A 24,405-nucleotide genomic window follows, 5' to 3' on the forward strand; every position below is an offset into this window, starting at 1 on the left:
TTGAGGAATCTGAGCTGTCCTACTTTCCCTGAGAGAGAGAGAGAAAGAAAGAAAGAGAGAAAGAGAAAAAGAGAAAGAGAAAGAGAAGGAAAGAGTCAGGCAGACAGAGTGAGAGAGACCGGGCAGGGGTACAGTCTCTCTGACCTACATGAGCCCAGTCGTTTTGGTCAGATTTGGCTGCATGAAATGTCTGCAGAGAGCAACACATTGCTCACTTTGTCAAAAAGGAGGGAACACAAGACATGCGTGTATACAGTACACCTGTGATTGTGTAGGCAAAAACCACACAATCAAAACTGTCAGCTGTGGATTTATAAGAGTGAAAAAAAAATAATTTTCCAACGGGGACTAATATTTAAAACAATTTTCAGTAGTTTGTGCATTAGCAAACAATGCAGAGACAGAGACAGTGCAGGAAGCAGACACAAACACGGATTCCTATTAACTGTGGGAGTAATGGGATCTTACCCTATTAGCTGGGTGAAAGTTGTGGCTTCTAATCTTACGCTACCTGTCTTCTGAGAGAAGAAGTAAAAAACAGACTGTTAAAAGTGCATCATCGACAGTGTAGTGCCTGGATGGTCTTTTATGTTTCCAAGGGGTCGGTGTTCTTTAGTTCTGTTAAGTATGGTAATGTAACAGATTCCATCATTAAATATTTCTCAATATTAATGTTTGTAATTTAAATTTTAAGATGCTCTGAAGAGGCTTCCTTCATTAATCCATCAATTGAAAAATAAATAGTGATAACATCTTCTGAGGAAAAGATGTAAGGTTCACCATTACCTGATCTTGTCAACATTTTCTTTTATTGATCGGCTGGAATTGTTTAAGTCACATTTAACTTATACCAATTTTTGAACAGATTCAAATGATACATTTCATGATGGTTGTACAATCATGTACAGCTGTGACCAATCCAATATACACTTGTGTTGACTACAATTCAGCCTAAATAACTTGAAGTCAATCAACATTTTTCTTCATTTTCATCCACAAAAAAAGGGACAAAACAATATCATAGATCAATTTGCTAACACCCCACATGAGCTGTTCACTGGTTTTCATGTGTAGTACTTTGTAACGGGAGAGGTGGCACCCTGGTCCCTTAGAGTTTGGTGCACCACCAGCCTGATTCACACACTCTGGTGGGGAGGTGGAGCATGAGGAGCATGAGGAACATGTTGAACTATGCTTGGCAGGTTAGCTGGAGGCTCTGAGGTGAAAATCAGTTGCATAACTAATACCGACCTGTTCCCAATCAAGTTTCCCTTAGGATAGCTTCCAACCGACTAACACTTTAGAGACATCCTGCTCTATGAGTTGAGCACAGAATAAAATAAATACGCAAATCAGACAAAATTCCATGTTTTCCTGAAATTGATGTTGGGTCATCAATTTTAGGTTGACTAAAATGCTAATGACAAACAAAGATTGCACCGGTGACACACCTGGTGTGTCCCCCGCTTCTTACCTGTAAGTCCACAGGGATAGGCTCCCTGTAACCTGACAGACCAGAAGAAGCAGCTATGAAGATGAGTGAATGAATGAATGAATGAATGAATGAATGAATGAATGAATGAATGAATGAATGAACATACATTTTTCATTGTCTAAACTAAGATAAAATTCTCAAAACCTTTGGTCAAAGAAAACTTGATTAAACACAGGACAATGGGTAAATATGATTAAAACTAATGAGGACATTTGATACCGGACTAAGTGAAAGAGAGCAGGGAAACACACGCTGACAAAGGGTTACTGTACTGACTGCAGGCTCGTTTTCCTTCTGCAAAAGAATGCATCAAATGACGAGAGAGCCAGACAAGAGAGATTGTACATCTGCATTGGGCTCAGAGACTGGATGTAATGTTAGGGATAACGAAGCCAACAGGCAGAGACGTATCAAAAACACACATGAATGCATGCACACACAAACTCAGTATACTGTAGCATCCAGTTTGAGATCATTGTTTATACTCATGTCATTTAAAAATAATTACAAAGATATAAACAATCCAAGCGGCATAAACAACACAAATCACACACACAAACACACACAAATGTATCTAGGCTATGATTACATAATACAACACAACACGTATTTGTGTGTAAGTGTGTGTTCGCATGTTTCACTTAAAGATGTGTTTAAAAGCAAGCCAACTGCTGCAGAAGTGAGCCTGCAGATTTCTGGGCCTGACTCACCCTTAATCTCCTCACAGCGTTGCCTACAAATACATCAGCGTGACAATGAGAAGCAGATTACACACACACACACACGAAATGCATGGGTCTGATTTACACAAAACCCTCCAGAAAAAGAACTGAAAAAACACACACTCATGCACGAGCCCACAGACATTCCCACACATTGAGGCCAGCCGTGAGGGCATGGACAGCATTCCGTTCTGCTTTTACAATTACAATGGAAAAATCTACCCTTTGACCCAGAGTATTTCCAACACTGATGAAAGAGGCAGCCAAGGAATGCCATGCTTCAGCATTAACCGAATGAGACGAAGAATGGTTGGGTGTCCGTTATTTATGTATCGGGTGTTTGTACTTTAAAACCTGCTGCCTTCTTTTCCGCAGCAAGAATGGGGGCTCCAACCTCACTGTGTTGAACTAGTTACCCTAACAAGTAACATTTTGATACAAGCTGAGAATTATTCCTTAACATCTCCCTTCTGACGCTTACAATAAATCACAACAACAAAGAATCCAATGCAATATGTAATGTTATTTGTCGCGACAAACTTATCAGTAATAATGATCAAACTCCAGCATACTTTTATCCCTCAGTGCACATTTTACTTTCTTTCATCAGTTTGCCTTGGTTTTATCTTCTTAAACTTCACTCCGTCTGCTAACACAGCATTTATCGTATCGGCAGCCACAGATGGGTGTCACAGTTTGTGGAGGCCAAAGCAAAGCTAAAAGGACACTGTCATTACTGCATCATGCATTTCTTGTTAGTGTCTGTGAACAATTGAATAACAGCAGACATTGTGAGTTAATTCTCTGTATCACACGAGCCTCAGACTCTTTTAAGACAGGCCACATGATCTCTTTGAGCTGAAGGCAAGATGGTCATCTAAATTTATAGTTTAATACAGCTTGATGCTGGCAGGCAGAGAGAAAAACAGACAATTTGGTAACATTATTTACGACAAAGTAGCCTCAAGTTTTTGTCTAGCATTAAGTAGTACTCTATTTAATCATATAAGAATTATCATCTTGTGAGAAAAGGATAAATGGGTGGCGGGATGACAATGGTACAAGTGTGGCAGAAAAGTAAACACTGACAGACAGAAGCAGATCGACAGACCAATAGGAAGATAATACAACAAAGGCTGGAGCAGCTAAGACAGACAGAAAGGATCATGCCATCGCCTTGAGCACAGTGAGCTACAGGACATCCAGTCCGAGTACAGTAAATCCAGTAAAATCTGGCAACCGGGCAATCAAATCAGTGTTCCCACACTAAAAAGACGGGGGCAGCTATGAGAACATAGTGTCCAAGCAAGCACATAAAAGCATTCATTACTACACTACTGAGGACAGACTGTCAAGAACCTAGAGAAAATGAATGGATATACCAACTAACTGCCTTGTATTTAAGGATTCTCCAGTTTTTCCATTGCACAACATGGATTATAAACCTCCTTGTATTTTATTATTTGTAGCAGACGTTTGATAACCACTTTTGTGCTCAAAAGGTTTTATATATAAATAAATACAATCTGGATTATGTTTGCAGTAACCCCCAGCAATAATACAAACTAACACACTGAATAATATGTGCTAGCTTAAGCACGCTTGCACACATTCCACACCAGACTGCAGTCAGAAGGTACTCTTCTACTCTCTTGGGGCGGCAGTGGCTCAGCGGTAGAGCAAATCGTCTTGAAGACAGGATCGCCCAGCCATCGGGGGTTCCAATCCCGCTCCCGCCAGAACATCCAACCAAGTGTGAGTCGACGATGGGAGGTGTCGGCTTACCTCCTAGCCACTGCTGAGGCACACTTGAGCAAGGCGCCGTCCCCCCCTACAAGCTGCTCGATTTGGGGCGCGTTCCAGAAGCTGCTGCCTGTCACTCTGCCTCCCAATGTGTGTAGTTTGATGTGTACCTGTATGTACTAACTGTGTTCAGGGGGCCTGTATACTGTATACTACACTAACCTGAGTGACTATGTAATTTCCCTCGCGGATAAATAAAGTATACTTCTTCTTCTTCTTCTAGTTTGATGTTTTATCATCCCGTTTCTCCACAAAAAAGAAAGTGCATTCATTTTGATTCCCCATTGTTCCTTTCATACCACACTTTAAAAATAATTTGATAAATCGAAGTGTGATACATAAAATAGAATATTTCTGCAACATTTCCATTATATTAGTTCCACTGAACATCTTACAGGTCTATTTACACACCGTTCAAAAGAGAGAGGAAGAGAGGAAACAGAGAGGAAAAGGAGAGAGTGGAGAAAAGTTATGTAATGATGAATTATATGACCATGTCATCGAGCCTGCCTAGAGATTCCTCACAACCCTGTGCTGCGACCTCATGCTTCCTGCACAGGAGCCAAGAAGTGAAGTAAGGAGAAGAAGAGGGACAGGAGTGTGAGAGTCTGTCAGAAAGTGCAGGGAGGTTGGAATATTCCGACTCAACTAGCAGGCCAGTTCGTTGCATCGGATATTTGTAGCACAAGAAGAGGGGTAGTTAGCAATGTACTGAGAGTGCAGGCATATCCTGGTTTGAAGACATAAGTCCATTGATTCCCTCTTTTAAAGGTGCTGGCACTGACTACAAAGAGAAACAGGTTTGCTGTGATGTAGATCCAAGTCTAATCTATACCATAGGCAGATATATCAGCTCCAGCATGGTCAACAGTTAGAGATCTCTGCAAGGAAGCGCAACTGCTTAATTTACTCTTTAACCAAAACTGTCCAGGAAGGTGCACATTTCTCTTTGCTTTCTTTTTTTTAAGTTACAGCCCAAAAATGTCCAAATAAAAATGTGGATTTGTACTTGTTAGTCATCATTACAATGAAGTTCATTTCGTTAAAAAATATAACAACGAGTTGCACTCAAAATCTTAACTTGTAGGAGTTTGAATATTTTCTGCAAGCCTTCATGTGGTGGCTTTTAAGATCAAGCACATTTCAATAGCAGACTCTTTAGAGCTGTTTCGACCTTTCCTTCTGTCTACAGTTAATATTTTATGGCCTAAAAATAAAATTACCTACATATTCTGCCATCCTGATTTGTGACCATGCTCCTCTCCACCTCATCTTACCATCATCGCAACAGCAGAAATAATTGACCTCTGCTAATTTCCAAATCCCCTGCACCTCCTTCACTCCCAAACTCCACTGACTGTGCTGTTAACTGGACGCTTGGGAATCCAAAAGCAACAACATTCCCAGCTCTTGTTGGTCTCGAAGTCTAATAAATTGGTTTCCCCATGTTTACCAGACATGCCTACTTTATTTATGGAGAGAAAATGTTGTTATGTTACAGCAAGTAATTCAACGCAAAACTCATAGGCACTTGTTCAGACATTAATCTTTGACCCGTTTACCAGGATAAACAGGATTTATAACTGTACGGCAATAAATCAATACTACGACATCCCTGCAAGGAAAGAAATAATGCTCCCACATGTAAAGATTAGAATGAAATGTAACCTTTCCAAATGCTAAAAGCAAATATTTAGAGTCAGAAACTGTAATCTAAAACCACAATGTGTCATTTATTAAAGCAGTTAACGTTTGCCAGAAGTTTATCAATTCACCAAGTGATTTATGAGTCAAGGTTACATTAAAGTCAAACTTGCAAGTTTGCAAGAAATTACTTAGTTGGAACTACAATGTATGATGTCGCACAATAAGAGTCAAAACCAGAGCAGGCTTTATTGCCAGAGAGAGTATTTATGAGAAATAGCCCGCCCTTATATTACTGTAAGTTGGCATGTTACTGTAACCAACACTGGCCCCATGTGAAGATCATTAAGAGGGATGATGGAGGGACTCTGACTTCCAGGAATGAGCCGGCCAGCCTCTAAAAATCTGTCAGCTAACACACAAATGCAGCCATGTGTCCAGGCGTGCACACACACGCACGCACGCGCGCGCGCACGCACACACACACACACACACACACACACACACACACACACACACACACACACACACACACACAAAGTCTGTGTCCCTCCTCTCTTCACCTCATTTTTTTTTCCCGTCAAGAAAAGCCACAAGCTTCTCTTCAGCACACACACTGGATGTACAGCAGCGGTGCTTATCACGATCGAGCAGTCAACACACTACACATGAGGAAAACACATGGCATATTTAAAGCAGGGAAAATTCCACAATGCTCATGCTGGACTACAGCTCACCACTACACACAGCTTGTTTATATTTATGTATACAGTATTTAAAATTCTGCATTGTACAAAACAAGAGAGTTGAGTCACGAATGTGTCACTTATCAACATAAAAATATATTAAAAACAACCTGATGTCCCATATGGTGGGAAAAAAAAGCATCTGACACAGTCTCTCAAACCGGAGGAAGATGTTTTGGATTCAGTGCAACCGCAGCAAATTATAATGCAGAGAAAAATATTAAACCCACAGGAGTCCTGCTGGAAAATAATAAACTGTTTTGTTGCTCTCCGAATTCCTGAAAAGTGAACTTGTCTGGAAAGTGGCTGCAGTGTGTTTTTATGGGGTTTGACTTACATAGTTACCAGTGGAGGGTTCTCCAGGAGGCAGGGAGCCAGGGCTGAGAACAGGGGAGCTGGCCGGACTGCAGAGCTCAGGGAAAGGATTTGGAATAGCTGGGAGAGAGGATGTCTTCAGCTGCTGCTCCTCCTCCTGCAACCTTCTGAATGATGGAACCAGGATAAAGCAGCAGTCAGTACACTTTGCGGTGTTGGTTTGTCTTAATTGACAATCTAAGTGATCTGAAGTCTTTAGTCGTGACCTGGAGCAGCACTTTGAAAAGTAAAATAAGACAACTTTAAAATGAGGGCTTATGACACATGACAAGTATGTGCAGGAGTTGTACAGTAGTTAAAAAAACATTGCTGTGCATGATGCTGTCTGATCTACCCATAGTGAGCAATACTCATCACCCATCAACACTTAATTATTAAATAAGGCACATATACTGGAAGCCTGAAAGAGTAATGATGAGTTGACAGGTGATCATAAACCTTTCAAGATCTATTTTTTTATTTTTTAAATTGGAAATGCCAGTTTGTGAAATTCTAGCTACCTTGGTAGCTCACAGAATCACTGTTGAAGACTCTCTCTTTTTCTTTCTACCAAACTCTTCCTCTGTGTAGAACCCAGTAGGTTCAAAAGGGAGCAAGCCTTTTCATGTCGTCCCATATGAGCTAGAGAACAGGGTTATTCAGGGGTCAGCTCAGAATAATAAGAACTTCAAGGCCTCTGTGTGTGTGTGTGTGTGTGTGTGTGTGTGTGTGTGTGTGTGTGTGTGTGTGTGTGTGTGTGTGTGTGTGTGTGTGTGTGTGTGTGTGTGTGAGAGAGAGAGAGAGCGAGAGAGAGAGAGAGAGAGAGAGAGAGAGAGAGAGAGAGAGAGAGAGAGAGAGAGAGAGAGAGAGAGAGAGAGAGAGAGAGACAGAGACAGAGACACAGAGACAGAGACACAGAGACAGAGACACAGAGACAGAGACACAGAGACAGAGACAGAGACACAGAGACGGAGACACAGAGACAGACAGACACAAAGAGCTCATAAGACAGAATACTCCATTACCAGGTGATCTCTCCGTTTCTGTCATGCGGAATTATAAGAGCGGACGCCAACTGCATGTATGCAACATGCATCGCCATTGTCTGTGTGTTTGTGAGCATACTCACTTGTAATTCATACAACAACAGTGTTAAGGAGAGGTCACCACTCTTGAACATTGCACTTGTTCCAAACATTAATGAGAGTTCTTGCCTTCCTCTTGTTGGTGTAGTTTCACACAAAGTAGGGGAGACAAGGAGGAACAGGTCATCCACAGGCTAAAGATAGGGAGTGGGCAGGAAACGTTATGCCCAATTATCGTGAGGGTATGGAGACACATACAGTGAGAGGCTTTTTCCAGTGTGGAGAGCAAAAGAACGGTTGGAGCTCTACATGTTTAAGTGACTATGTATATGAACAAATACATGAGAGGCTGGAAAAGTCTGGCTGAAAGCAATGAGCTCCACTTTTGTTTGCCCATGAATGCCTGGTGAAGGTACACCTCTTCATGAGGAGCCTTTTAGTCACTTTCCTTTATACATGTGGAATTTTTATGTAACTTATGATTATTTTTAATGTTGCTAAACCTGGCAACTTTATTTCATGTTAAATCATCACAGCAGGTGATGGAACAGCTCCTAAATAACCCAGGGAGCACTCTCCAATTCTTAGTTTCACTACAGAACATTAAGAAATTAAATTTTCCATCATCGTTGAACTAGCAAAAATTGAATTTCTGGCTTTCTACTGTCTGAGATGACCGATTGATTATTAATTTTTTTTACAGTTGTCTATTGATTGATCAATGGATAAACTGATCTCAAGTAATTACTGACAAAATTACAATAAAAAGTATTCAAATATAAATATGTGTCTGTTGAAAAGCAAAATGTCTTTTTTGCACTAGAAGAAGCACAAAGTAAGCAGTGAACCCTCAGTCTTTGGGGTACAAAAAAGGTTTGTGTAATTGTATCACCTGTGTTTCGCAGGTTACAATATACAGTAGTACCCTGAAATATGAGCTACTTGACGTAGAAGTTTTTCTGAGATATGAGCCATCGCTCTGTCCATATTTTTGTTCAACATACAGCAAAAATCTGAGGTAAGAGTCATGCTTCAGGACACCATCACTAGCTGGTGGATACAACATCAGCTAAGACCAGATCTCGTTCTCGTTTGTGGAATAAAGACGTAGCTCCTGTGTGCTTGTGACTTTTGCATTACTTTTCATAAATTCTTAACGTAAGTCATATATAATCAATTATGCACAAGTAAAGTATGATAAAAATATGTTTTTGTCATGATTTAGAAGGGATGGGGGTTTTTTTTGCAAGGCTGCAATGGATTAAATGACTTATTTAAAATGGATAAAATTCATTATGAATTGTTTAACTTACAAGCTCAGTCACTGAAGGGATTCCAATCGTATCTCAAGGTACTACCGCAGCTGTAATGTCGAAGGGTGCCCTCAAAATGCACCAGCTGCATTTAATGTATGAACATGATTCTGTTTGCTCTTTCCAGTTAGTATGGACAGCTCTCCCTAGATGTCACCTTTGTTTATTGCCTGGTGCCTGGTGGACAACCAAACCAAATATAACTTACTGAAATCCAAAGTAAATATATCTGTAAAATGTCAAATTTGCATGATCTCTGGAAACACATACCTGACAGCAAGGATGTGCATGGGCTGTGATCGTCGAAGGCTGGCTTTGGGGGGCTCCGCAGATGAGGAGGAGGAGGGCGGCTCCGGTGAGATGTGGCTTGGCAGGTGTGAGTGCTGACCCTGTCGATGCTGGTTATGTTGCATATGATGTTGATGATGGTAGTGGTGTTGATGCGGGGAAGAGACTTGTCCATTATGCAGTAGTGGAGTGGACTCTGTCTGCTGACCACTGCATGTGGAGTACAAGCTCTCCAGGGAAGAGTTCATATCATTCACCAGGGCTTCTAGATCAACGTCATCCTCTGGAGGCAACAAAGACAGGGAACATATTGCTGGATGAAGTTAAGAGGAACTGGTAGTAGAAACATGAGAATTCTCAGCTAGTGCCTCTAAAAGAAGATCAGAGAAGTGGGTTTCAAATCCAAAAACCACAAAAGAAAGATTCAGAATCATGTCAAACTGCTGCAAGTTGGGGCTTTTCTTTTTCATTGCAGAGATTTGAACCTTTGACCTTATTTTACAGTACTTTCATCCGAATGTTAAAAAAACAACAACTGGTAACCAGTTTCACCAGAATACTTAAACAAGACTATCTGTTTTGACAGCGTTCACTGTGCTGCCCTTTGAGCCCAATAAAGTATGATGGGCATGTTCGTACAAGTATGAACCTGTCCATGACACTTTTCAGCTCTCACCAGGGGGTTCATAGCAAAGGCATCAGTGTGTGTGTGTGTGTGTGTGTGTGTGTGTGTGTGTGTGTGTGTGTGTGTGTGTGTGTGTGTGTGTGTGTGTGTGTGTGTGTGTGTGGTGGGGGGGGGGGTGAAAAATTCTAGTCCAGTGGTTCTTGACCTGGGTTCGATCAAACCCTAGGGGTTTGGTGAGTCGGTCTCGGTTTCGGGGGAGACGGAGGTCTAGACAAAACAGGTGTTTTTGCCAAACATACACAAATCACTGTGTACGTTTGACACATCGTGTCAATTCGTGATGACACGCCCCCCTTAGCCATTGCTGGCTGCAGGTGATCACGCTACACTGATTAGCCTACCTGTTCTACATGGGATTTTGCCCTCTCAGTAGGACTTCGATTTATGCCTGTCATGATGGTACGACATCTGATTGCTTTCTTAATATTTTAATTTTGAGCAAAAAAATGTTGAGCAAAAAAAGAAAGTGGTCCGACGAATATGTGCAACGTGAATTTACATGTACTGTATAACGGAACGTGATGGGAGTCAGAGTTCTGCATGATTTGCAATGTCAAGTTGAGCAACTCTAGTCTTGCACTGGCAAAAACAAAGGAACACTTCCTTAACCTGCATGGAAAACAAAAGAAACAGACTTTGCTGTGAAAATGACATAAGAGGTGAAGCCACACATATCTGAACTGGTCTCTCAAAAACAACAGCAGAAGTCATACTGATTTGCAGGTAGGTCATTTCATGTGAGTTCATGCACTGTCTTGCTTTTTATCTTTGAAAAAGGTGACATTAATGCACAATTCATTAAATACACCAGTATAACATACACTTATGTCTTCAATTTTTACTAAAAAAGGGTTCGGTGAGTGAGCATATGAAACCGGCAGGGTTCGGTACCTCCAACAAGGTTAAGAACCACTGCTCTAGTCACATAAACTCATTCGAACCAACATGTTAAATCAAAGTTCGAAGGCAAATTGTGCTAAAACAGCTTCTTGTAGTGAAAGATTTATTAACTGAAGAGGCTGGATTGCAAACAGCACTGTATTTCATACTGTGGACTGACGACTAATTATTCATGATATAAAAAAATCAATGTATCTCATGAAATTGCCAAATCTCATCCAGTTGCCCTGTACACCCACTAGGGGGAGACAAGCTCTAACTGTGCCAGACAAGGGCTTCAAAAGTAGTGCGTGCGTGTGGGTGCATGCGTGCAGACGAACAGACAGGCCTCACTTCTACATAAAAGTTCTTCCAAAGAAATATCATAAGGTGACTAGTCTATAGCAAGATATGTCTCAATTTAAAGAAAAGATGGACAATCCTCTGATTAGAAAAAAAAATCGATGTCCAATTTCAAATTTCTGCATTTTATTTGTAATTTAATTGATGCCATATATTGAAAGAACATGGTGCATAAGTGCAATAGATCAATAATTCAATATGTGCCTTTATGTGTATGTGCCTTTAATATGATAACAGCAGCACTGCATTCTTTTGTATTGCTTATCCTTAGTGTGCAAAATGATACTTTTAAAGACTCAATGACATATATGTGAAAAATAAACCAGATGAATACATTTAGATCTCTCCTCCAGCATGAACAAAATGGGTCAAATCAAAGCTGAGCACAGGAATGAAGAAACAACCACATTTTAACTTTATAGCACTGCTGACAGAACTAAAATGTGTAAAAAGCATCGCCAATTCATAACTTCCCTATATCTCATGTTGGAGGACGGTGGAACAACTGCATCATGTAGGGTGGTGTGAGGGTCATGCCACTCAAATACAGTTAATAGTCCCACTACTCAGCAAAAAGGTGACATGGGAAATTAGTCATTTGATTGATGGATTTTTTTATCAAGTAGTAGACAGAATGTAAGCCTTCGCCATAGGGAAGGATCAATGAGAGAGCACTAGAATTTTTTCCAAAACACAAAATACATTCCCATAACATAACCATAACGCCAAAGGTTAACAGTTCAATGAACATCCCCATACCCAGCAGGTAAGCTTTGACCCCGGCAATGATACTAAAGGTTGCCTACTAAAACCACAGCGTCAACCACGAGGAGCTTTCCCTGAAAACGTGTCAGGTAGCTGCATCACAGGTGCCTGTGAATCACAGGTGGTTAATCTGTAGGTATTAATAGTTTGAAGTAAGCTGGAGCAGCTTCTTTTAGATTGCTTGAAGAGCTAAAGAGCTCTATACGCCAGAGAATGTACAGTATAGGCAGGCTGTGCTCCAGGCTGATACTCACTACAGCAGACAGACAGATTCTCTGCTATTTGCAGCATTGGGTATAACATATATTACCCTTGATGTGTATTTTTATAACACACCTGTTTTTGAACACATCATTCGTTCCTCATACCTCGTATTCTCAAGGTGAGACATGTACCTTCAGGATATCAAAACAAATTGCTTCCTCACAACACATAGAAAGCTTTGAGTCATGCCACTGGGTGGGTCACATTCAGCCTGATGACACAGACATCATGCAGGCAGTCACGCACACACTGGATTTAAACCCATGATTATTTAGAGCAGGGAGCATCTGAGGTGGTTCTTTCTTTGTGATGGACTGCAGTACAGTTGAGGTACATCCTTGTCACAAGCAGGTACAAGAAGGTGTTTACGGCACACCTGGCCTTACAATATCCGAGCCAATAGTAACTATCAGAGCAGATCTACAGATGTAACACTCAATGACTTAATATGTACGCCACTGAGTAAAACAAGGGCTTCACATTTTTAGAAAATCTTAATTTCATAAATGAAAAGATTATTTTAGAAGCACAGTAATGTCCTTCTGTTCCAAATATTACCCTGCTAAATGTGGAGTTGGTTTAATCTTCAGGTGTATGGGTATATTACTCAATGGTGAATTATTCATTACTGTAATCTCAATTTCTTTGTATTAGTTGTTTTGTATGAAAAAAATCCACAACCACCATAAAGTCAGATCACTGTCACTGAAATCCTCAATCCAACATGTTGGTGTAATTTGCACTGTATAAGGATCTTATCAATTAGCCTACTATTGTAGTACTTGTCCACTACTACATTTTTCAGTGAGTTTATTAATTAATTAAGCCTCAGTGTACAGACCATATTTTTATTACATAGGCTGTTTGATTACAAAGGCTTAAATTATTCATGACATACATGAACGCTTCCAATGAGGTTTGACAAGTACAAGCCACAGCAAAAAAAGTGCTTTATAATCAGTCCTCCATCTATTCTAGACAAATATGCAATTTCCTCCGGGATTAATAAAGTATCTATCTATCTATCTATACAACTCTGATGGGTAACACTGGCATTATTGTTCTCATCTCCTTGTGCTTTCATTACTCCCATGGCTTGAGTTAAAATATGCCTCTTCTCCTCAGATATGTTTAGCCCCCTCCCTCCTCTTCTGAGAACCTACAGTATAATCCATTAAATTAGTGGTAAAAATAGACAAAGCTTATTCTATTGTCTTTTCCTCACTAAATACAATATTATCCAACTGTAAACCTAATCAAGTGTGGTAAGAATCTGCATAAAAGCTGCTTTGATTGTTTCTGATCATTAGTGAGGCATGGCCATACAGGTCCATTGTGTTGATGAGATCCATATGGGGGCAACACTCTTCTGAAGAAGTACATGGTATGGGGTATACAGTACATCAATTGAACACACATAGCAGACACAGAAGGGGGATAAGCAGCCGCTGAATACAAGCCCAGAAGAGGGGTTTCCATTCAAAGGGATCAGTGAGAGTACAGACAGAGCACGGCTAAACTGTAAAGCGTGGCTCCGCACTGGGGAGCACAATACCTCTGGTGACAGCACACACACCCACTGAAGGCCAACGCTCCTGGCGTGGAGGGGGTGTATGGATGGGTTGGATGGAAACACGAGAAGCAAGGGAGGGAGTGAAAATTAAGACAAGCATAAATGATGGGAGTAGAAAGAGCAATAGGGGAGGACTCATTGAAGGGAAAACAGTGGATAGAGAAAACAAAGTTTATTAGACAAAGCATCAATCAGTGAGTTGTAAGAAGTAGAACCTGTTAGCCTCAGTTGTTATGCATGAATTCATCCATTCATCAAACATGATCTTCAATCTGGAGATTTAAATCAAATTTAGAGACTCTTCTTTTTTTTGTTTTGAACAATATATTACATGTCTTAACAGAAATAATCACGTTAGAAAACTGCTCTCAAAATGTAAAACATGCATACAGAGCCCATAGCTTATAAAGAGCATCAAACCCCTCATCAAATCTGTCACTGCTTTTTCTGCACAGAGTGGACTACCCTCTCTGTTGAGTTATGCCTGGACATAATTATAGATGCCACAGTTAACATGACAATTTGTGTTGTGTCGTGATGTCAGGATATAGACCATAAAATGTCTGACAAACCATATATTAAAAGGCAGGTGATGACTGCATTAAGAAAAGCGGGATTTAAGACTGCTGACAAAATTGTACAAGGAGATAAAGATTACAGGCTCTCAATCAAAACAACTGCTGAGAACAAAACACCGAAAATCACAAACACAAGCTGGATGAGGGCTTGCATCATTATCTCCACTGGTTTGCATGTACATGTCACAGAACTTAATGGACAGCATCGAGTACTAAGAATCTACTAGTTAACTTCAGCTCAACCTTCAACAGATTACACCCTTGTGTTCCCTTGGTCCTACAGAAGGGCATAAATAAAAAACTCAAAATCACTTTGTTTGTGAACGACCATATCCAGTATGTGAGGGGACGACACGTTTCCTGAACCTTTGATAATCAGCAATGGTGTCCGTCAGGGAGTTGTGTGAGTTTCTGTTTTTTCCTAAGGTTTCTAAATACACAGCTAAATGACTCCGGATCCACTAGAGACCACTCATTTACGGCTGAAGATAACCCCAGTCACTTCTCAGGGACACCCGGACATACATTCTAGAGGGCTACCACAAACAGTTATGGTAGAAATATATTCAAAGTCCTTCAGAAATGTAGTTGATATCAACCTAAGGTTAGGCATCTTAGCAGGGCTCAACAATCTCAGTGTGCAGCCAAGATTAGTACAGTAAACTAACCAAGAAAGGCATGAAAAAATAAATAAAGAACAAAAAAACCACACCTCTTTGGTGAAGCAATCAACAGAGAGGCTCACGTGCTCCATCTGAAGGATCAAACCCCCCCCCAGGCAGATGCCTCAGAGTCCTACAGTACAGCTTCAACTTAAATGACTCCTTTGTCCTGCTGCCAATCTATCTTTACACAAGATATATATATAAATCTTCAAATTGACACTTGAAACAGAATACTGAGGTGACGCAAGTTTGCCAAATTAGCATATTTCTTTCTAAAGTACACATGCCCACCCTTTTTTAACTCCTGTTCAAGAGTCCCTTTTCTTTTCAGGAATGTGGTCCCTCACTGTTTGTGAGTCAAAATGTGTGTCCAGACTTATGCTTCTGTGCTTTCACATGTACACCTATGCATGCGTGTGCTCATGTCATGGCTGCCCTTACAAAGGCATAACTGGAATAACTGTAGGTGGGAATTTCATTTCTTGGCTTGAGATCATGGCTGGTTGGGCCCCAAAGACCCAAGCCTTCAGATTACTGCACTGCATTGGTGCTATTGATGGGACTTGTTGCCTAGCAGCTGCTGTCCATCAGGAATCCCCTAATCAAAACACATAAAAATGCTAATAATATACAGTTACTTATGGCATGGCTACTGGTTCTATTACTCTATGGAGGATGGAATGACTGCCTCACCTCAGATTTTTGCTATAACATGACATTCTGTGCGACCTGCCAAAGTAGTTTCTAAATAATGATCATCAAGTCAATTCAGATCTTGAGAACTACAAAAAAGCGATGACTAAGTACAGCGGAATCACACACATTCAGTGGTCATGATTAAATCTAAGTAAGCACACCGGATATCGGTCCCTTTTTCATTATTACATCTTTCCTACAGGACAGAATCTTTTCTGAATGTCATAATCAACGAACCAAAAGATCACAGGCTCCCCTTTACTTATTAAAAGATAATTAATTAGACAAACCTACAGTACAGTAGACACAAGGTTCACTCACAGGCTTTTCTGGAGCTTTAATTTTCATGTTATTGAATTTGAAATATTTTACTATATAAGCTTAGCTTAACTCACAAAAGCTGATGGCGTTTTAAAAGCCAAAGTGATTTTTCAAACATTGTGTACCACCCATACATGGAGACCTAAAAAAAATCCCCTCTCCAATTACATACATATTCATGTTACAAGATTTGAAAATAATGGTGCATCTTAAACAACAGGAATTTATTAAGACTATCATGTCACAGAGAACAATACACCACATCATTACATCTCTCTCACAACGTAAAAATTATGCGGTGTGACAACAATGTACTTAACTAATGCTGTGGAGAGATGAAAGAACACTGTGAAGGACTTCAGCAACAACTGGAGATAGAATTCAGTTTCTGTCAGAGGTAGTATACTTGCTAACATTAGACTTAAGAGCTATCTGATTGCTATTTCTTGGCAGCAGTCAGCGGCTTTGTGACATTGTTCTCATTGGCGTAACACTGCCCATAGAGTACTGCTGGTTTTGAAGACAGGAGTAGAGATTGGCTCTTTAAAAATTCTCAACAACTACCAGATAATTGAGGTCGATCATCAGGGTGAATCTTGTTTCACTGACCAGCTTCAAGTGGAACAAAAATATCAATTCTCTCAATGCTGCTCTGTCAACACATAATCTACAAATATCAGGGTATCTCTCTCAAATATTCATTCCTTTTCACCCAGAAGAATGGTCTCATTTTCAGCCGCTTACCCAAAATTAGGCCACGGGTTTATGCTGGAGCCTATCCCAGATGACATTGGGCGGGAGGCAGTGGTAGCCATGCAAAGAGCTGGACAGATCGCCAGCTCATTGCATGGCTACATAGAGTGATGATGCACTTATTCACTCATACAGTCATACCTACGGACAATTCAGCGCGACCAAGTCGTTGCATTGTTTTTGGTGGTTGGAGGAAGCCAGAGAACCCAGAGAGAACCCACGCAAACACAGAGAACATACAAACTCTGAACAGAAAGACTTACTTGTTGTGATGCAACAGCACTATCCACTGCACCACTGTGCTGCCGTCCAAAATATTTACTTGAGGAAAAGCTTCTATTTTGAAGACATTTAATCATCTGCCTTTCTAGTCTTTCTGTGTTCTCTCCATCCTGGCTGATCGTGAAAATGACAATGTAATTTCTGCTCCATTTACTTCCCATGCAAGATCCAAGCTTTCTAATTCACTCACTGAGTCCTCACAGACTCCCTGCCCTTACCTCCCATGCTGAGCCAATATTGTGCTTAAATCTCATGCTCCGGTTGTCATGGTTTTACCCTGTATATCACAATTAGGTAGACGGCGTAATTATAATGGCACCCTGTGTCCATGCAGATCATCCTTTGAACTGTTGTTTACAGCGGAAGAGACCCAAATATACACCCCTTCTCAACCCACCCCAGGGCCAGAATAATGAGCAGCAAGCTGCTCTCCACACTGTACAGCGACAACACACAGAGGCCCACAGGTACACACAAACACACACACAAATAGTAGTAGGATTGGATTTCCAGGTTGTTTCTGTGTTTAACAGAATTAATTTGACTTTCATTTAAACCAAGAACCACAGAAAAGAGTACAGTACATTTAAGGGTTTACCTCTAACTTCACAAATCTTTGAAAATGTACACTAATTATGGATTAGAGAACCTTTGTCTATGGGACAGGGGCAATTTAAAGTAAACTCAATTGTACATATTGTAATATTATATGATAAATCCCACTACCTGTTTAAAATCTTACATTATTTCACTGATGTAACCAAGGGGTTGCTCATGTCCAAGAAAGAGGATTGCACGCACGCACAGGAGCACACACACCCGTGGACACGCACGCACGCACGCACACACACACACACACACACACACAGACACACACACACACACACACACCAGTCGTGACCAACCTTGGTGGTTGGGAGAACTCCGATTGGCTTGCTCTTGGAAGGTTGGACCAATGAGATCAGCCTGTCTGTGATTGGAGGACCGGTCTATTTTGTCCTGCTGAGGAAGAAAGAACCAAATAAAAAAAGAGAACATTTTATCACCTTATTGCAATCAACTTGGTGTAATAAAATCAGCATCTCAAAAACCTTTTCAGGAAGCAAATAAAGGTAGCAACCAATTCTAAACCAAGTTTGATTTTGACAGACTACTTTTTAATTGATTCAAAGAAATAAACACCACAACAATATATTGCCAACATGGTACAATCCCCATTGTAGCGGCGAACAGCTGTTTCGTCAGCTGATGCGCGTGTGCGTAACCATGGCGGTGTTGAAGCGCACGATCAACCAGATCTTAGCTGTGGAAACTGTGTTTTCATTATAGCGTATCCGGCAGAGCACGTCTGCACCCGTGTTCATCTGGGTGGTCCCGGATGAGGTTGGGGTGTAATTCGGGAGAGTTCGGCCATTTGTTTTGCACATTTGTAGTAGTTTGCGTGTGGGGGGGGGGGGGTGTGATTGCAGCGATGGGCGCTCCCGGCTCATCAGCTGGGGTGTGAGCATGTTGATTACTCACCTGTGTCAAGTCAAGCAGAGAGAAGAGACGCCACAACGGAGCAGAAAAGTTAAGTTTCCCCACAGAGCGCGAAAAACGTACTAACAAAGAGCCGAACGGACCGCCGGTAAGAATACTTTAGTTTCATGTGTGGATGCGAGGTATCTGAAGTGTGGGTGAAGTTATTTGTAGCGTCCGGTGCTGTGTGTAAATGTTGACTGCTAGTGAGGGCATGGGATAAACGGGTCTTATGTTTTCTCTATATGCAGACAGCGTGTTTAAGGCTGCTATAAATGTGACTTACTGAAAAAAGAATAGTAATTTTATAGTGGATATGGGATTTAAATGTGTGTCTAAACCTGGTGGGGAATTGTGTGTTGATTAGTTATTAATTTACATGTTGGTTTAGTGAAATGCTTAATTCATTGGTTTCATGGGTTAAAAGAAAAAACAAAAATGTATTTTATCTATTTTGATGAATTTACATTGGAATTACATCTGTTTTAACTCAAAGGAAAAATAAATAAATCTCTTTTCATGCACTTGGTTAATGTGAAAGGGTTTGATAATTGATCAATATTAATTTGTATTTATTATAATTATTGATTATGGGTCTGATAACTTTTTTAATTTATTAGAACCTGTTTTTCATTATGATAATCATGTGATGTTTAAGGTTTTTCACCTACCACTACTTTGAAGACTATTGAAGAAAAAGGTTGTAAAGAAAAATAAAAGAAAAAGAAGCAACAACCTGGTCTTTGAGTGAATTCCAGCCTTTTGATGTTCGGCGTTGGTACACCCCTTCAAGTGTGGGATTAGAAAGAAAGCAAAACACTTGACACCCATTGTGCGCAGTTTATTATCAAACCAAAACAGTTTAATTAGCTCATTAGAATAGCTGACAGGGTTTTTTCCAAATATAAAACACTATCTTTAAAAAACAACTGCATCATGCACTTCTTGAATGTTGTACAGACCCTTTTGCTTCTATCACCTGTTGGTAATATCTGTATTATTGCTATCTATGCTTCCACCTGGACATTGAATTATTCTTTACAAAACAGAAATGGTTTGGGAAAAACAAAACATAATCATAATATATGTGCTGTATGGGGAGTACAATAAATACTCCTGCAAGCCACAACAATATGACAAGTGTGTATTAGACTATAGAGGAATCCATTTAACCTCATTGTCCCAGTGCGATTATTTATATTTCTGAAAACTTGTGTATTTTGCTCAAGTCCACATCAGCATCTAGAATAGGGTCAACAGGGCCTCCAACAACCAACCATCCAATAAGTAGATGACAGATATCACTAAAACCAAAAACCCATTTGTTTCTGAATCTATATTTAATACACCTGCATCATAAAAAAATGATTTTTATATGTTTATATATACATATTAGAACTTGTACTGTGGCAACAGGGGAGCCTCAAAACAACTGTTGAATGAAAACAAGATAGTTCAACATCTTGGTTTAGGGGGAAGGATGCAAAAAGCTATCTCAAAGATTTCAGCTTGTCAGTTTCCACTGTAAGGAACATAGTGTGGAAATAGAAGAACACAGGCATAGTTCTAGTTAAAGCCCGAAGTGGCAAACCAAGAAAAATGCCAGATAAGTGGTGGCAACGGATGGTGAGAACAGTCAAAGTCACCCCACAGATCAGGTCCAAAGACCTACAACATTATCTTGCTGCAGATGGTGTCACTGTGCATGGTTCAACTATTCAGCACACTTTGCACAAAGGGATGCTCTATGGAAGAGCGATGCTGAAGAAGCTTTGTCTGCGCACATGCCACAAACATTCACTTGGGGCATGCTAAAGCACATTTGGACGAGCCAGCTTCATTATGGAATGGAGTGCTATGGACTGACAAAACTAAAACTGAGTTATTTGGTATTAATGTTATTATTATTATTATCTTTCCCTGTCTTTTTTTTCCTCAATGTATATTTTCTGCAATAATTCTGTTCTGCTACTGTGATGTCTAAATTTCCCAGTTTGGGATAAATAAAGTATATCTATCTATCTATCTATAACAAGTGGGGGTACACACCGCAGACGAAGAAAAGACGAAAAAAAAAGTGTTCCAAAACAAACACCTGCTACCCATAGTAAAATTTAGTTTTGGTTCCATCATGCTGTGGGGCTGTGTGTCCAGTGCCAGTACTGGCAATCTTGTTAAAGTTGAAGGTCACATGAATTCCAGTCCGAATCAGCAGATTCTTGCAAACTATGTTTATTAGTCATAGACAAAGTTGAAGTTATGCTGGGGCTGGATACGTGAACAGGACAGCGACCCTAAACACTGTTCAAAATCTACTAAGGCATTCATGTAGAGGAACAAGTACAATGTTCTGGAGAGCCGTCTCACTCCCGGACCTGAATATTTGGTGTGATTGAAAGCGGGCTGACCATACAGTACTGGCAACCATCAAACTAACCGAACTGGAGAAGTGTTGTGAGGACAAATAATCAAAAATAACCAATCAAAATCCAGACCCTCAATGGAAGCTTTGGAAAATATTTAGTGGCTGTTATTTCTGCAAAAACACGCTCTACTAAATACTGATATAATTTTTGTTTTGGGGTGCCCAAATTTATGCACATGACTACTTTTGTTTAAATAATTATTGCACAGTTTTTGTAAATCCTATAAAATCCATTTTACTTCTCAAACACCACTGTGTCCATCTGGTATATGATATATTTTACTGAAATTGTTGATCCAAACCACCAGTTATTTATAAAGGAAAATCTGGAAAATTATCAGGGGTGCCCAAACTTTTTCATACCACTGTATACGTGTGTGAAAATAGAAAAAAAAAAAAAAGAATGGAGAAATAATTTCTATATGGGGATCAATGGAGTCTTCATCATAATCATCTTCTTCTTCTTAAAGCAGGAGTGGGATGAGCATGTACTGAGACATTGAGTGATTTTCAGTGAAACAATGTTACTGATTCTATCTTTATAAAACAGTATAGTTCCTCCGATGGTGTAATAAAAGCTACTGTAGTTTTTAATTCTGCTTCATTTCAAGTACTGAAAGCAAAGCCAGAGCTGGATTCTTCCAAGCCACTGTGTCTATAACAGAGGTTATTATGACAAAATACAGTAATCTTTTTTGTCTCACCAGTTCGAGTTTCCTCCGGAGCCAGTGATTAAATTATGATGTCTCCATTACATGTCATTTTGTACACTCACGGTCTTGGACAGTGTCTTATTTTATGAAAGCAGATGCAAGCTGCAATTAATGATGTCATAAGAAGTTGTCACTACAAAATGGGATGGATCCTGTGTGTTTTACTGCTAAAAGGACAAGGATAAATAATTTGCTCCGTTTGCCTTGCTCTAGTTTTACACATACACACAAATGATGTGTATGTAATATGATCTGATGTAATATGAAGTCATAGCATTATTTATCCTAAATGACCCAAACAGTTTGTATACGCAAACTATTTTCCATCTCAATTCAAAGAAGTTTTTATTTACTTTCATTTGAAAATGTGTCTTCTTGTAGCGGACTGCTAGATATCATTCCTGGACAAGTTATCTGAAGTACAAAACCCAAATTTATATGTGTATGTGATCTTGGATAACATTTTTTATGGCCTACAAATCTTGTGACATGAAATAACCTTACAGACTTGGCCTAATGAGTAGCTGGAACAGAACTGACTCACTGGGAGAATATTGCTTGAAGAATTCCAGTCTGATGGATCCGTTCATCAAAGTATCCAAACATTATATGTGTTCCGTCTTTGTTCTGTCTTCAGTTCCAGCCATCTTTACTGGATCACAAAAGAGACTTTGGATCTTAATGGGAGAATCTTTGGTTTCAGTTACTTTGCAAATGGTACCATTACCATCCTGTCTGGCTGTACGGCAACTAGGAAGTGACTGGTCACTAACCAGTCAGCCATACTTCCCAGGGACGCACGTATGCTATATGGGATGATATATAGTAATGTGGTGTAATATATAGTAATATATAGTAATGTGAAGGTCTTGGCACAAACACACACACACACACACACACACACACACAACACACACACACACACAGACATCGCTTAACTTCTTAAAGAGGGGTCAAGACATGACTGAAGGTAAGCCAGGTTTTGTCAACAAGCATATGGTATAAAGACCCTTTCAAACTGATGAGGTTGAAAGGAACTTTAAGAAAGACTCAAGGGGTCAGGGTTCAGCTTTTCAAAAGGGTTAGTGGAGAGCAGAGACAAGGTTAAGGCATTTAAAAAAGGACAGACTCAAAGATCCAGAGTTCAGGCCTCCAGCAAAGAGGAACGGACTCAGATGTGCATCAAAGCAACGCCTTTCGAGGAGGTCAGACTGAGTTTAAAGGTCCCATATTATACACTTTTTAATTAATTTCACACAGCTGTCAGATGTCCAACTACACTGTATTTGAAATGTATTGTCCCAAAGTTATCTGTGGTCCTCATTTTCAGCTGTTGAAAGTTGCTGAAATGAGCCCAGCGATGACACGATCTGTTTGTCTGGGCTGGACATTAAATGTTAATGAGCTTCCTCTGTCAACGCCTGCTAAAAGCCCCCTGTTGATGTGGTGCGCATGTGCGCACACGCCACCATGGAGGGGGGTGGGCATGTGAGTGTAAAAGGTGAGTACTGAATGGGAGGTGAGAGGAGTTCTGGGTTGCTTCTAGTTAAGGCTGGACGCCCAAATAAAGCTCGCCAAAAGAAGTCTGTGGTTGTCATCCTTGCCACATTACACGACACGGAGGTGTCACAGTATTAAATACAATAATAACTAATATTAGATCTAATGTAATCTAATTATTTAGATCAATACTATTGTTTTCTGTACCATTTTGCATTGTAACGCAGTAAGTGATAGGTGTCCAGCCAGTGATGCGATCAGGTTTACTTCAGCTACGCAGCCAATCATAGCATTGACGATGCTGCACGTGTGCCCTGCTATACGCGCTGTGCAAGTGAGCTAGTTAACGGCTGGAAACAAACGGGAAGCGACACCAAGCCAAAGGAAAAAAGAAAAGCGATTCTTTAAAGATGGAATGGCTGTTGGAGTTTATGCAAATAGAAGCGGTGAAACTGGGTGGGATTATTTTTCTTTTTGAGAAAGTTCAAAGCAAGAACCAGACAAAGCCATTAACCTGGACAAAGTGTACAACCACGTGAAAAATAAGGTAAGATTTAAGTCAGATTTGTGCATATTCTAGTGACATTAAGATTTTTTATTTACGGATATTAATCATTAAATGCTGTTACTACTAGATAATTTATGGGTAGTAGAAATTATAATAAAAAAGGAGTACTGTAATTAGATATTTGAAAGACGAAGAGTTACAGGCATCTACACTGTCTCACAATAACACTTGTCATTGTACAAAATGTGAATGTTTTAATGTGACCAAAATGTGATGTCTGAGAGGTGTATGTTTCATTTCTGCCAGAACAGAACCTTAAGCCAGGCCACAACTGGACCACAGCTAAGCCAAAGCAGCACTTTTCCCATGGCCAAAGCAGGACCCTCACATATAACATACTACACATCATGAAGAACAACATTTTTGTCTTTTTCACTTCGAGTGGTCCATTTTGCATATATTTAAAG

The 24,405-nt window shown here is 40.1% G+C and overlaps 1 protein-coding gene across 1 annotated transcript in view; it reads right to left on the minus strand.

Moving 5' to 3' along the window:
- grb10b (growth factor receptor-bound protein 10b) overlaps positions 1-24,405 on the minus strand; it is a 71,370-nt gene that overhangs the window by 20,974 nt on the left and 25,991 nt on the right. Inside the window, exons 3-5 of the mRNA XM_068323197.1 lie at positions 18,180-18,276; positions 9,433-9,733; positions 6,748-6,892 (exon numbers count right to left, since the gene is read on the minus strand). Of these exons, the coding sequence (XP_068179298.1) occupies positions 6,748-6,892; positions 9,433-9,733; positions 18,180-18,276 (543 nt within the window). The remainder of the gene's footprint in view (positions 1-6,747; positions 6,893-9,432; positions 9,734-18,179; positions 18,277-24,405) is intronic.

Source organism: Antennarius striatus, chromosome 9 (assembly GCF_040054535.1).
Source record: "Antennarius striatus isolate MH-2024 chromosome 9, ASM4005453v1, whole genome shotgun sequence".
NCBI classification, from domain to species: domain Eukaryota; kingdom Metazoa; phylum Chordata; class Actinopteri; order Lophiiformes; family Antennariidae; genus Antennarius; species Antennarius striatus.